The 15,876-nt window shown below is 43.9% G+C and overlaps 1 protein-coding gene across 1 annotated transcript in view; it reads left to right on the top strand.

Moving 5' to 3' along the window:
* LOC139279609 (mucin-6-like) overlaps positions 1–15,876 on the top strand; it is a 288,296-nt gene that overhangs the window by 114,423 nt on the left and 157,997 nt on the right. The window contains exon 15 of the mRNA XM_070898725.1: positions 12,061–12,217. Coding sequence (XP_070754826.1) covers positions 12,061–12,217 — 157 coding nt within the window. The remainder of the gene's footprint in view (positions 1–12,060; positions 12,218–15,876) is intronic.

The raw sequence follows: 15,876 nt of genomic DNA, 5'->3' as shown, positions 1-15,876 counted from the left end.
AATCCAAAACCCAAATGAAACTGCCTAGTTTGGAGAATTCAACAGAGAAAATATATTTAAACAATTTTCATTTAAGAATGTTTCTTCTGTTTTGTTAAATTCTACAGCAATACATAAACCCAAGGAAAGTTAGGAGTGAAAAGAAGAAAAGCCAGGCAGATGTTATTCAAAAGATAAATAGGTTGTGTAAAAAGGTATCGGGAAAGACCATTGAAGTGAATAACATAAATGGGTTAGGAAGCAACGAGCTGGATTTCTGGTGAAAGTGAAGGATATATTAGAAGGCAGGAAGGTAGATTATCTATTAAAAAGAAGCAGATTATTTGGGCCAGATAGCTTTTTCACCCTAAAAATTCTGATGTGGTTAAATTTTATGATTTACTCCTCCCGGAGTAGAACATTGCACATCAGGAGCATATATCGGAAATTCAGGTGCAGAGAGCATTGCACCTAAGTTATGGCCCGCATGGCTTTCCATCCATCAATGTTAAATACAAGAGAACATTTTCAAAATCATTTTTGGGTAACCTAATGCTGCATTTATGGTACTGGACAAGCAACCTAGAGATAGTGAATTCAAAACGCACCATGGCAACTTGTGGAATTGAATTTAATAAATCTGGTAAATTGTGGGCTGGTCCAGAGTAAAAATTATGGCATGAAAGTTGCTGGATTGTTGTGAAAATCCAATTCATTCACTAATTTCCTGTAGGTAAATGCTGGACTACATGTTTGACGTTTAATGCTCCCTGAAGTGCCCTAGCAAGTCTCGCAATTGAAAACAATAAGAATATGAAATATAGGAGCAGGCCATTCAGCCCTTCGAGCCTGCTGACCACCTACTTCAACTCCACCTTTCCACACTATCCCCATATCCCTTGATTCCCTTAATATCCAAAAATCCATTGATCTCTGCCTTGAATATAATCAGTGATTGAGCCGCCACAGCCCTCGGGTAGAGAATTCCAAAGATTTAGAACCCTTTCAGTGAAGATACTTCTACTAATCTCAGTCGTAAATGGCTGACCCCTTATTCTGAGATTGTGATTCCCTGGTTCCAGACTCCCCAGCCAGAGGAAACCTCCTCCCTGCATTTAACTTGTCAAGCCCTGTTAAGAATTTTATATGTTTCAATGAGATCACCTCTCATTCTTCTAAATTCTAGGAAATATTGGCCTAGTGTACTCAATCTCTCTTCATAGGACAACCCCACCTATCTCAGAAATCAGTCTGGTGAACCTTCATTGCACTCCCTCATTGGCAAGTATATCCTTCCTGAGGAAAGGTCGTCAAAACTGTACACACAATATATTAGCACGAATAGAAATTGGCTAACTAACAGAAAACAGAGAGTCAGGATAAATTGTTCATTCTTGGATTGGCAATCAATAACTAGTGGGGTGTCGCAGGGATCAGTGCTGGGACCCCAACTATTTACAATCTGTATTAAGGGACCGAGTGTAACATAGCTAAGTTTGCTGATGATACAAAGATGGGAGGAAAAGCAATGTGTGAGGAGGACACAAAAAACCTGCAAAAGGACATAGACAGGCTAAGTGAGTGGGCAAAAAATTGGGAGATGGAGTATAATGTTGGAAAGTGTGAGCTTATGCACTTTGGCAAAAAAAAATCGAAGAGCAAGATATTATTTAAATGGAGAAAAATTGCAAAGTGCTGCATTACAGTGGGACCTGGGAGTCCTGGTGCATGAAACACAAAAGGTTAGTATGCAGGTAAAGCAAATGATCAGGAAGGCCAAAGGAATTGTGGCCTTTATTGCAAAGGGGATGGAGTATAAAAGCAAGTAAGTCTTGCTACAGTTATATAGGGTATTGGTGAGGCCACACCTGGTATACTGCGTAGAGTTTTGGTTTCCATATTTAAGAAAGGATATACTTGCTTTGGAGGTAGTTCAGAGAAGGTTCACTCTGTTGATTCCGGAGATGAGGGGGTTGACTTATGAGGAAAGGTTGAGGAGGTTGGGCCTCTACTCATTGGAATTCAGAAGAATGAAAGGTGATCTTATCGAAACGTATAAGATTATGAGGGGGCTTGACAAGCTGGGTGCAGAGAGGATGTTTCCACTGATGGGGGATACTAGAGCTCTAGAGTGCATAATCTTAGAATAATGGGCAGCCCATTTAAAACTGAGATGAGGAGGAATTTCTTCTCTGAGGGTTGCTGTGGAAGCTGAGTCATTGAATAAATTTAAGACCAAGATGGACAGTTTTTTAACCGATAAGAGAATAAGAGGTTATGGGGACCGGGCAGGGAAGTGGACCTGAGTCCATGATCGGATCAGCCATGATCGTATTAAATGGCAAAGCAGGTTCAAGGGGCCGTATGGCCGACTCCTGCTCCTATTTCTTAATTTCTTATGTTCCAGGTGCAGTCTCTCCAGGGCCCTAATATAATTGCAGTTAAATTTTGTTACACTCATACTCCAATCCTTTTGTAACCAAGGCTAACATACCATTTGCTTTCCTAATTGCTTGTTGTACCTGGTTATTAACTTTCAGTCATTCATGTACAAAGACACCAGGTCCCTCTAAATACCAAGTTTCCTAATCTCTCACCATTTGTATTTTTCCCCACCAATGTGGATAACTTCATATTTCTCCACATTATATTCCACGTTCTTGCCCACTCACTTAACCTGTCCATATCTCTTTGAAACCTCTACATCCTCTTCACAAATTACTTTCCTAGCTTTGTATTACAGGTTGAACCACTCTTATCCGGGACGACTTTATCCGACAGCAGCCCTCATCCGGCACCATTCCTGGCCACTCCGACATGAACAAATTGAAATCCTTCCTCGCTGCCAACTCCCGCAATCGCTGGCCTGACCCTGCGATCCACCACGATCTCTCTGCCGCACTCCCAACCCCGCGCCAGCCAGCCCCGATATCCCCTTGTTCAGTACCTGTACTATCCAATTTAACGTGACCTCCCCTCGTCCGGCAAAATCCCTTATCCTGCACAGGCCAGGTCCCGAGGGTGCCAGATAAAAGAGGTATCAGCAAACTTGGATACATTACACTCTGTCCCCTCACCTAAATAATTGAAATGATCATCATAGGCAGTCACTCGAAATCGAGGAAGACTTGCTTCCACTCTTAGCATGAGTTCTTAGGTGGCTGTACGCATGAGTTCTTAGGTGGCTGTACAGTCCAAAACGAGAACCACAGTCTCTGTCACAGGTGGGACAGACAGTGGCTGAAGGAAAGGGTAGGCTGGGAGTCTGGTTTGCTGCACGCTCCTTCTGCTGCCTGTGCTTGATTTCTGCATGCTCTCGGTGACTAGACTCGAGGAGCTCAGTGCCCTCCCGGATGCACTTCCTCCACTTAGGGCGGTCTTTGGCCAGTGACTCCCAGGTGTCAGTGGGGATGTCGCACTTTATCAGGGAGGCTTTGAGGGTGTCCTTGTAACGTTTCCACTGCCCACCTTTCGCTCGTTTGCCGTGGACGAGTTCCGAGTAGAGCGTTTGCTTTGGGAGTCTCGTGTCTGGCAATAGATTGTAAAAAGCTGAGCTCCGAGCACCAATCCTCACAGTACCCCACTAGTTACAGCCTGCTGACCCGAAAATGACTCGTATGTCCCAACTCTCTTTCCTGTGAGTTAACCAGTCCTCAACCCATGCTAATATATTACCCCCAATTCCACAAGCCCCAATTTTGTGTAATAACCTCTTGTGTGGCACCTCATTGACTGCTTTCTGAAAATCCAAATACACTACATCCAATGGTCCCCCCCCCTTATCTACCTAGGTACAATCTCAAAAACCTCATTAGATTTGTCAAACATGATTTCCATGTTCTGAATTTCTAAGTGCGCTGTTAAGTTTCCCTACGACTGTTTCAGGCTAACTGTTCGAGAGGTCTCTGTTCTCTCTTTGCTTTCTTGAATAGCGGGGTTACATTTGCTACTTTCTAATCCACAAGGACCATTGCATCCAATATCCCTGAAGCCACCTCATTTAAAATCCTTGGATGTAGGCCATCAGGTTTAGATGATTTGTCAGCTTTAAGACCCATTCATTTCTCCAGTACTTTACTAATACTAATTTCACAACAAGTATTTGTTTAATATCTCTGCAATTCCTTATTCCCCATTATAATTTCTCCTGTCTCTGCCTGTAAGGGGCCCACATTTACCTTTGCTAATCTCTTCCTTTTTACATACCTATTTACAGTCTGTTTCTTTATCTCTTGCTAGTTTATTCTGATATTCCATTTGCACTCTCCATAAATTCTTGGTCCTCCTTTGCTGAATTCTGTAATCCTCCCAATCTTCAGGATTACTACTCTTTTTGGCAATATTATAAGCTTCTTCCTTTATTCTAATACTACCTTTAACTTCTTGTTAGCACGGTTGGACCATTTTTCCCGTGGGCGGGGGGTTTATTCCTTAAGGAAATGTATATTCGTTGTCAATTATGAATTATTTCTTTAAATGTTTGCCATTGCTTATCTACTATCATATATTTTAATCTAGTTCCCCAACCTACATTAGCCAACTTGCGCCTTATACCTAGGTAGTTTGCTTTGTTCAGATTTGAGACCCTAGATACGGCTTAACTAAATCACTCTCAAACGCAACATGAAATTCTACCATATGATCACTGTTCCCAGAGGCTCCATAACTACAAGGTTATGAATTAACCCTGCCTCATTGCACAATCCTATATCTAAAATAGGCTGTTCCCTAATTGGTTCCTTGACCTACTGATCTAGAAAATTATCTTGAATGCATTCCATGAACTTGTCCTCTGCACTATTACTGCAACTTTGGTTTGCCCAATCTATACGAACATTAAAGCCCCCCATGATTACTGTATTACCCTTGTTATATGCACCTCTAATTTCCTGATTTATACTATGCCCAACATTACAACTACTGTTAGGTGCCTTTAAACTACACCCACTGGTGTTTTCTGCGCCTTGCTGTTTCTTAGCTCCACCCAAAGTAATTCTACATCTTGATTTTCCAAGCTAAGATCTTTTCTCTCTACTGTCTTTATCCCATCCTTTGTTATCAGGGCTACCCCTCCTTTTTCATTTTGCCTATCTCTTCTAAAAGTGAATTATCCTAGCATATTTAGTTGCCAACCTTGATCACTCTGCAACCATGCCTCCGTTAGGCCTATTCGATCAAACCTATTTATTTCTATTTCTGCTATTAATTCAGCTATTTTGTTGCTAATCCTTTGTGCATTCAGATAAAGTGCCTTAGCTTTATCTTTTTTCTATTTTTCCCTGATGTCACCTCAGTCCCTCTTGCCCTATTACCTTTGTTGAGCTCTCTGTCCTTTCCTGACCCATTCTGCTTATTTTTATCCAAAGTGTAACTCTTCTCTACAGCCTTGAAATTTCTCTTCTGCTTTTATATTTACCCTTTCCTAAAGCCTCTGCCCCCACCTCCATTAGTTTAAAGCCCTATCATTTCCATAAGATGATCCATTACCGCCACCTCAGAGCAACAAGAGATTGGCAATAAGTGTAACTTTGCCAAAGAAGAAATGAGATTGAAATAGCGTGCATAGCACTGTACACTCTCCCTCTGTGATGCACCACCAGACTTAATGTGAAGTATTAGTAAATTGTTTTGTAAAAGAATTATGCAGAGGGTGAGCACTTATCTTGCCAACCTTGTATAGCTCAGCAAATTCCTTCTTCATCTACTCCCAAGTTTAGAACACAGGTGACACACAAGTAACTCGGCAGTTTCTTTTCAGGTTGCTCTGGTAGCTGTCCCTCTGCTTCAAAAAGATGCACCCCTCCTTGTGGTACCTCCTGCAGAAGCACCTCCAAAGTAACATTTGGAATGATGCTGTTCTGCCTTTGCACCTTGCTTCTGCCATTTGTTTTTTTAATATTTGGAGCCAGTTCATTTTTTAAAGGTGATCACCGGGCTTTCAAAAGCTTCTGATGCCAGATACTTGTCACTCTGATACTTCTGTGATATATACTGGAAATGTAGTTACATGAGCTGACCTTGTATTATAGCACCGTATCAGCACAATGTGCTGCAGGTGCATATAGCACCTAAAGTGCCTCCCTGCCAGGGCTGCATTTTCTAGCCCATAAAGAGGCTATTACTTCAAGCAATATGATTGACTCCACACCATGTTCAGAATCAAATTTATGGCAAATCAACATGTCTTTGGACAGACAACACAATAGTCCTCTGTCAAAACTCAATGATTGCCCACTGATATATGGACAATGTGATAAAGCCTCTGGTTCAGAACATAGGCAAATGGGCAGCCAAGAATGAAGAAGACAGTAAATACCTGCCTTAAAATAGCATGAGCTGAAATATGGTACAGGTACCTTTAATTGACCACATGACTTCTGAGCCAAATTGAATACATTCTAGGATCTTCAAGGAATTAAAGGAGGGAGCTAATGATGCTTTGGCTGATATTTTTCAGACGTCCAACAATACTGTAACATCCGCTCCCCTTCCTATGCAAGCACAGGAGATGCAACACCTACCCTTTTAACTCCTTCATTCTCACTGTTCAGGGCCCCAAATACTCCTTCCAGGAGAAATGGCAATTCAAGTACTTCTTCCAACTTAGTATGTATTCGCTGCTCACGATGCGGTCTCCTCTATATTGGTGAAACCAAATGTAGATTGGTTGAGTAATTTGCTAAACACCTCCGTTCAGTCCGCAAGTGTGACCCTGAACTTCTGGCTGCTTTAATTCTGCATCCCACTTTAACCTCTCTTCGCGGCTAAAGCTCAACGCAAGCTCGAGGTGTTAAACTCATAATAAAGGATGAAACTGAGTACTGTGAACAATGAGTAAGTGTGACCTTGGCTCCTTTAATTAGATTCCAGAGTGCAGGTACCTCGTGGGTGGCTTGCTTATCTAAGCGCTCCCAAGGAATGCTGGGATCCCTTGGGACTCCAACAGGTAGGCCCTCTAGTGGTGTTGTGTTACAGGTTGCCAAGGGTTAAATACATAACATCACTCCCTCGTAAAGTCAATAGTACACTTATATTCAGGGTGAGACGATCTGGGCTTTTCGCTCCCTTGTCGATCGTCTCAGTACAAATGCAGGTGTGGGTGAGTTGGTTGGTTCTTCACTGAGCTGTTGGGTTGCCGGCCTTGCTGGGGATGGTGAGTTCGGCTTCGTGGTCAACCATGATGTCGGTTGCCACTTGTATGTGTATTGGAGGGTCGAAGTTGGTGGTGTCCTCTTTGGGTTGCTCGTAGCTGTTAGTGAACCGCGATTTGATTTGGTCCAAATGCTTTCTGCACGTTAGTCCATTGGCCATTTTGACCTGAAACACCCGACATCCTTCTTTGGCTATGACCGTGCCAGCGAGCCATTTGGTACCATGTCCATAATTGAGTACAAACACAGGATCATAGACCTCATTATCACGTAACAAATTTGCGCGATCATGGTACATACTTTGTTGATGCCGCCTGCCCTCGACATGATCATGAAAATCAGGGTGGACAAGAGGGAGCCTTGTTTTGAGCGACCTTTTCATGACAGCTCGGCTGGGGGAACCCCGGCGAGCGAGTGGGGTCTGGTGCGGTAGCTAAGCAGAACTCGGAACAGTCGGGTCTGCAAGGAGCCTTCCGACACCCGTTTCAAGCTTTGCTTGATGGTCTGAACTGCCCGTTCTGCCTGACCGTTGGACGTGGGCAGATGTGACGTGCTTGATCCTATTGCGGGTCATGAATTCCTTGAATTCAGCACTGGTGAAACACGGCCCATTGTCGCTGACTAGGACATCAGGCAGGCCGTAGATAGCAAACATGGCTCGTAGGCTTTCAATGGTGGTGGTGGACATGCTTACAGACATTATTACACATTCAATCCATTTTGAATAAGCGTTCATGACAACCAAGAACATTTTGCCTAGAATGGGCTCGCATAGTCAACATGGATCCTCGACCACGGTTTGGAGGACCACGACCACAAACTGGGTGCATTGCTCAGTTGAGAGCACTTGTTGCACTGGCGCACGCATGACTCTAAATCTGAGTCGATGCCGGGCCACCACACATGGGATCTGGCTATGGCTTTCATCATTACAATGCCTGGGTGGGTGCTGTGTCGGTCACGGATGAACGTTTGTCTGCCTTTCTTGAGCAAGACCACGCGATTGCCCCACAAAAGACAGTCCGCCTGCAAAGACATTTCATCTTTGCGCTTGTGGAATGGTTTAATCTCTTCCTGTATCTCCGCTGGGACGCTTGACCAGCTCCCATGGAGGACACAGTTTTTTTTTTACCAGGGACAGTAAAGATCCTGGCTGGTCCAGGTCCTGATCTGACGGTCCGTAACAGGTGACTTTTCGTTTTCGAATGCATCCATCACCATGAGCAAGTCTGCAGACTGTGCCATTTCCACCCCGGTGATGAGCAATGGTAGCTGACTGAGAGCATCAGCGCAGTTCTCTGTGCCTGGTCTGTGGCGGATTACATAGTTGTATGCCGACAGCATGAGCGCCCATCTTTGGATGCAGGCAGAGGCATTGGTGTTAATCCCTTTATTCTCTGAGAATAGCGATATGAGCGGCTTATGGTCAGTTTCAAGCTCAAACTTGAGACCAAACAAATACTGGTGCATTTTTTTCACCCCGTAAACGTACGCCAGAGCTTCTTTTTCAATCATGCTGTAGGCCCTTTCGGCCTTGGACAGACTCCTGGATGCATAAGCGACCTGCTGCAAAATCCTCGATTCGTTAGTCTGTTGTAACACACATCCGACCCTGCATGTCGACGCATCGCAAGCTAGCACTAATCGTTTACATGAGTTATAGAGAACAAGCAGTTTGTTTGAACATAATAGATTTCTGGCTTTCTCTTGTCGTCTCCCATGCGCAGTCGTCTCCCTTGCGCAGTAGCACATGTAGCCTGTTCTAGCCAGGTGCTTAACCCGGGTAGGAAATTACCAAAATAGTTGAGTCCCAGGAACGACCGCAGCTCCGTCACGTTCTGTGGGTCTGATGCTGTCTGCTGTGATTCTTCTTCCCAAGAACTCGACCTCTGGCGCCAGGAAAACACACTTCAAGCATTTCAACCCGAGTCCCACGCGATCTAGCTGACTTTGAACCTCTTCTAGATTCTTCAAGTGTTCGATGGTGTCCTGACCTGTGACCAGTATATCGTCCTGGAAAACCATGGTGCTAGGAACCGACTTTAGCAGGCTCTCCATGTTCTGTTGGAAAATTGCTGCGGCCGACCGAATCCCGAATGGGCATCTGTTATAGATGAACAGACCGTTGTGCATGTTGATGCAGGTGAGGGCTTTCGAAGATTCCTACAGCTCCTGCGTCATCCAGGCTGGGGTCAGGTCCAACTTGGTGAACATCTTTCCTCCAGCCAGGGTCGCAAATAGATCGTCTGCCTTGGGTAGCGGGTACTGGTCCTGTAGCGAAAAATGGTTAATCGTTACTTTATAGTCCCCACAAATTCTGACCGTGCCGTCACCTTTGAGTACCGGGACAATCGGAGTAGCCCAATCGTTTAATTCCACCGGCGCAATGATGCCTTCTCGCTGCAGCCTGTCCAGCTCAATTTCCACTTTCTCTCGCATCATATACGGTACCGCCCGTGCCTTGTGGTGCATGGGTCGTGTGCCGGGAACCAAATGGATTTGCACTTTCGTCCCCGAGAAACTTCCAATGCCTGGCTCGAACAACAATGAAAATCTGCTCACAACCTGGGCACAAGCGTCGTCGACGGACAAAAGCGCTCGGATGTCGTCCCAGTTTCAGCAGATTTTTCCCAGCCAGCTTCTATCGAACAGTGTGGGGCCATAGTGGGAGTTCGTGCACTGTTCCACCATAGACTTTGACCTCTGCACTGCCAATTACAGGGATCAGTTCTTTGGTGTAAGTTCTTAGCTTGGTGTGAATGGGACTGAGCTTTGGGCCTGTGTGCCTTGTTGCACTACAGCCTGTTGAAGGCCTTTTTGCTCATTATGGACTGACTCGCACCCGTGTCCAGTTCCATGGATACTGAAATTCCATTCAGTTCAACTTTCAACATTATTGGTGGACATTTCATGGTGAAGGTGTGTACCCCGTAGCCTCCTCGGTTTGAGTCTCAAGTTCAGCCTGATCCACCGTGGATCGATCTTCCTCTGCAACTTGGTGGTTTGCAGCTCGCCTGCACATTCGCTGGAGGTGTCCCATTGTTCTGCAGCCGTTGCATGCACAGTGCTTGAAGCGGCATTGATGGGGCCGATGATCACCTGCACAACGCCAACAAGGTGTTAACTGCCTTGCATTAACGATTGATGGCGAACTCTGGGTCATCTGAGGACATGCAGCAGCCGGCGTGTAGGTTCTGCTATGTATATTCCTGCTCGAAAACGACGTTACTTTGTGCACCGTACTGGCCGAAACCTCTTTATGCTGCGAAATTTGTTTTGTCTTACCGCTGGTGGACTATCGTTATGGCTTTGCTCAGATTCAGTGTTTCAACAGTGAATAGTTTGCGAAGGATTACCTCATGGTCAATGCCAAGCACAAAAAAGTCTCTCAGCAATTTGTTCAAGGAACCCCTCAACTTCGCAATGTCCTGCAAGGCGCCTTAGTTTGGTGACGTAGCTCGCCACTTCCTGGCCCTCCGACCGTTGATACGAGTAGAACTGATACCTCGCCATCTTAGGATTTTCTTAGGAATTAGGTGCTCCCGGACAAGTGTACACAATTCTTCATAGGATTTGGTTGTTGGTTTTACTGGAGCTAGCAGATTCTTCATGAGGCCATAGGTTGTTGCCTCACAGATGGTAAGGAGAACTGCCCTTCGTTTGGCAGCGTTCTCGTCCCCTTCCAGCTCGTTGGCCACGATATATTGGTCGAGTCTCTCCACGAAGGCCTCCCAATCATCCCCTTCTGTGAACTTCTGCAGGATACCGACTGTTCTTTGCATTTTTGTGTGGTTGTTCATTACCTCGTCGCCAATTGTTACGCTCATAATAAAGGATGAAACTGAGTACTGTGAGCAATGAGTAAGTGTGACCTTAACTCCTTTAATTAGATTTCAGAGTGCAGGTACCTTGTGGGTGGCCTGCTTATATACAGTGCTCCCAAGGGATGCTGGGATCCCTTGGGCCTCCAACAGGTAGGCCCTCTAGTGGTGGTATGATACAGGTTGCCAAGGGATAACTACATAACACGAGGAACAACACCTTATCTTTCAATTAGGCACTTTACAGCCTTCTGGCCTCAACATTCAGTTCAACAACTTTAGATCATAACCTCTGCTCCCATCTTTTCGGACAGCAGGTGTTTGTAATGGTTCTGCTGTAACCATTTATACCTCCCCTGGACCCATATTTTGTTCCTTTTCTTGCCCCATTACCACCCCCTTTTGCCTTGCACCATCATCCCTTTTGTCATTTAATCGCTCCTGCCCTATCATTGAACTTCCCTTTTAGTCTTTCCAATACCCCTCCCACATCCCCACCGCTAACTCGGTTTCTCGCTCCACAGATGTTGCCTGACTTGCTGAATGTTTTCAGCATTTTCTGATTTTAATATTGCAATAGTAACCAATATTCAAAAACTGAGTAAGTCATAAACCCGGTAAATAAAGGTCCGATATCGTAACATCCATACTGGGAAGAATGCCAAACAACCTCCTACAAAATTCTATATGATCATCTAAAGAGTATAGCCACCATAAGGAAGACCTGGGATGGTTTTAGAAGTACATCGGTCATACCGAACAAATCTAGATTTCTTTGCATGCACTAAGAAATGACTGAGGCTAATTAAGCAGATGTAGTTCACTTGGAATTTTTTTTGTGCTTAACAGCACTCACGTGAAATTCAAAGGTGGAGTTATAATTCATAAAAATGTATGTTTAGATGAATTGATAATTAGGTTAGCAACAGAAGATGGTGATTGGAAAATGCCCTGCCTGAAAAAAAAGTAACTAGGGTGTTCCACAGGCTCTAGAATTCCTGCCGTTCACAATATTTCTGAATGTTACAATGGATAGAATGTTACAATGGATAGCGAATCATCTGAATTGCACACACATTGGGCTATTTAAAATTTTATTTGTGTTCCAGCTCCACTGGCTTCCCTACTATGAAAAATGTATCCGAGATTCGTGTGGCTGTGAACTAGTTGGGAATTGCGACTGTCTCTGTGATGCTGTTGCAGCCTTTGCTAAAGCATGCTTGGATGCTGGAGTCTGCATTGACTGGAGAACCCCTGACTTTTGTTGTAAGTTTTACTATCAGCAGTGTAAAGGCTTGTGATATAGACAAATCTGCTATTAATATTGTAGTGAATAGTGAAACAAAGTGTTAATATGCCGCATGTTGGGATTACAAATGGATATTTTTGTGTTAAACTAATTTTGAACATTTTGCATTGCTAACACATTATACTGAAATTTATGGATATATTTATTCTCCAACAGTATACAATTCAAGAATACCCCTAGCTGAACTGCATTTTTAAAATTGCTTTTATTAGTGTTTTTTTTAACTTTTATACAGCTTTCTTTTTTACAAAATTATTAGCTAATATAAAATAGATTTCCTAATGAAAATCCCTTGCATCTTGTGGTATGAAGAGGATGAGGAAGAGGAAATGGAAAAGGCTAGATTGGTGGAACATAGTGAGGCATCGCAGAAGACGCTTGCTTCCAACCCTTGCCTCCCCAGAAGGTCTAGCATGTCTGTCTTGGATATCTCTGTCCATCAGTGCCTCAGAAGTCCACAGTTCCTCCGAAACTATTGGTGGAATTAAGCCACCTGCGAGCTGAAGACATGCAGTCTACTTCCACTAGGAAAACAGCATTATCTGCAGCAGCAAAAATGACCACAGCCTTGATTGTGTTTGCCAGTGGATCTTTCGATGAAGGCTTAGGTGACCTTTCTCGCTGTAGTCAGATAGAAGCCTGTGTAAAGATGCTTATGCTTTGTTCAACTGGTCCTTGGCAATCACTAGTTTCTCAATGAAACCTGTAAAACAAAGAGAGTAAGCAATCCGATGCTATAGACAGCTAGTGATCCCACAGTACAGGGAGCAATTGACAAAATAGATCTGGCCTTGGAAGTCCTTTATGACAACCCCCACAATTTCAGAGGAACAGGTTTAATTCTATCAACATCCAGCTAGTGCATGATGGCAATCACCTTATCCTGCATGTTAATGCTGCTACCCAGGAAGCTGTCATGATATTTAATCATGAGAGAATCCTCCTCCAGTTGTGTTTTCTTGCCATTTGTTGTCTGCAACTCTTTCCTTTGCAGAGGCAGAATACAGTAATGGAGGAATCTGAATAGCCATTACACTTCTCTACACCTCTTCAAAATTAGCACAACTTCCTTGTGAAAGACAATGCGAGTTTAGACAATTGTATGGAGTTAACAAGATGCATTATTGATTTCAGAGGTTGCTTGTGAATAGTATAGGTTTCTCTGCACCCACTGAATGACAGAAGGGACATGAAAGGTAAGGAGGTAAGTTATGCCTCTGTCATTCTTATAGCATATACAAACCTTGGCCAACCTTATGAACTCATTAAACCTCTTTCAGCACTGTGTAGTAGGTTATGATTGTTGTACTGAGTGTTGTTGAAGTAAGGTTGTACTGACGGTCTCTGTCACCTTCTGATTTATACAATCCTCTTAGAGCTTCCTGTTCCCAGCTCCAAAAAATCCTTCCCTGCTAGCTCTCGCTGGATTTAAACATCCGTGGATATATCAAAAACCCTGGGATTTCATGCTGCTGCTGCTGCTGCACTCTTGCACACTCCCATCCCCAAAGCTGCTCCTTCAGCCATTTTGCAGTCTTTCATTTCCTGATCTGTCACTCTAGAATTCATAGAAAATAGTTTGGCCCTTGAATCAGTTACAGTATTTTTAGCAATGCAGTACAATTTCCATTGCTAATTAGTCAATGACCAGTGGCTTTACCACCCCATATCCATCTACATACATAGTTAGAACAACCCTAGGAAAAAGTAGTGAGGAGTCTTGTGGGAGGGTAGACATCCTTCCTGCCGCTAACCCACCAGCCAGGAAAAGGAAGCCCATTGAGTCTCAGCAGGCAGTTCGACTAAAGCTCAGAATCACGTGTTAGGCCAGTCCCCCCTCCACCTGATGTTGTTTACAAGCACTTTTCCAAGGACATTAGAAAGTGATCAGGAGCAGTTTCTTCTAGTCATGGAACACTGCAGCCAATTATAGTGGAGCTTACACTCTAAAGGGACACCATATTTATGAAAAGTGTTTGGCGAGCATTATTTATTTGTGTACAAAACATTACACAATCTAAATTTTGGTCAAAACACATTCTCTCATCACTTGACAGTATCCCAACCAAAATGATAAATATCTCTTTTGGATTTTCTTCTGTAAACAGAAAAAATGCAAAATAATTCTTAATTTTACATAAAGAATGAACATTTAATGATTTAATCTTTGACATGTATTTCACTATAAAGAGTTAAAATTCACCGTTGAAAATTATTTATTTTCATATTGTCATTGTTTGATCCTGATGGTTTTTATAAAACAGCGTGATACTGTTGACCAATCAAATCACAGGTTTTTAACAAGCAACTCAAGTATAGACTAATCAAAGAACTTGTAATCCTCATGCCAACTCTTATTATTAAGCATGCAGTATGTATTCCAGTGTATCAAGAATTTATTTTCTAATTCTCCTTCCCTTATCTCCAGAAAGTGAATCTATGTGTTGGGTACAGCTTCACAGATCCTAGCTGTACTGCAGCTGTTCTTCTTTAGTGACTGTGGTCAAACTGTCTTTTGGAACTCACTGTCCAAGACGAGCATTACAGTCGAGTTCGGTGCTACCTTCACCCATAGGCCATATTTTATGCCTTGAATAAAGAGTCAGACCAGATACTGCAAGCTCAAAGGTGTGACCATAGTCCTTTATTACAGGTCTCAGAGTGCCTCTCCAGCTTGTGAGGCCTCCTTATGTATAGGTGCTCCCAAGGGATTGTGGGATCCCTTGGGACTCCAGGGAATGAATCCTTTGGTGGTTAAACATGTTAGTATTTACAGGTTTACACATATAACACTTCCCCGTCCCCCCAAAATCAATAGTGTAACTATTTACAATGTGAGTCGATCTGGGGCCTTCCTTTCCCTGGTTGATCGTCTCGGTGCAAATGCTGGTTTTGGTGAGTCGTTTGTTGGGCCTTCGCTGGGCTGCTGTGCAGCTGGCCTTGCTAGGCTGCTGGGGGTGGTGAGTCCTGCTGGGCTGCTGCGGGTGATGGGTTCTGCTTCGTAGTCAATCACTGGGTCGGTTGCCACTTGTGTATGTGTTGGAGGGTTAAAAAAGGTAGAGTCTATTGTGGGTTGTTCTGGATAGTCCGTGAATCTGAGTTTGGTTTGGTCCAAGTGTTTCCTGCGGGTGAGTCCATTTGAAAGTTTGACCTGAAACATCCTACTCCCTTCTTTGGCCACGACAGTGCCGGGAAGCCACTTGGGATCTTGTCCATTGATCAACACAAATACAGGATCATTAATCTCGATTTCGCGTGACACAATTGCGCGATCGTGTATTCTGTTGAAGCTGCCCGATCTCTACCTGTTTGTGTAGATCAGGGTGGACTAACGAGAGCCTTGCCTTTTCATGAGCAGTTCAGCGGGGGGAACCCCAGTGAGTGAGTGGGGTCTTGTGTGGTGACTAAGCAGGACTCGGGATAGGCGAGTCTGCAGTGAACCTTCTTGATTGTTTGCACTGCTCGCTCTGCCTGACTGTTGGACGCTGGTTTAAACGGGGCAGATGTGACATGTTTATTCCCATTGCGGGTTATGAACTCTTTGAACTCGGCACTGGTGAAGCACGTCCCATTGTCACTCACAAGGATATCAGGCAGGCCGTGCGTTGCAAACATG

The sequence above is a fragment of the Pristiophorus japonicus genome, chromosome 14, assembly GCF_044704955.1.
Source record: "Pristiophorus japonicus isolate sPriJap1 chromosome 14, sPriJap1.hap1, whole genome shotgun sequence".
Lineage (NCBI taxonomy): Eukaryota > Metazoa > Chordata > Chondrichthyes > Pristiophoridae > Pristiophorus > Pristiophorus japonicus.
This window is presented reverse-complemented; position numbering and strand designations above follow the sequence as displayed.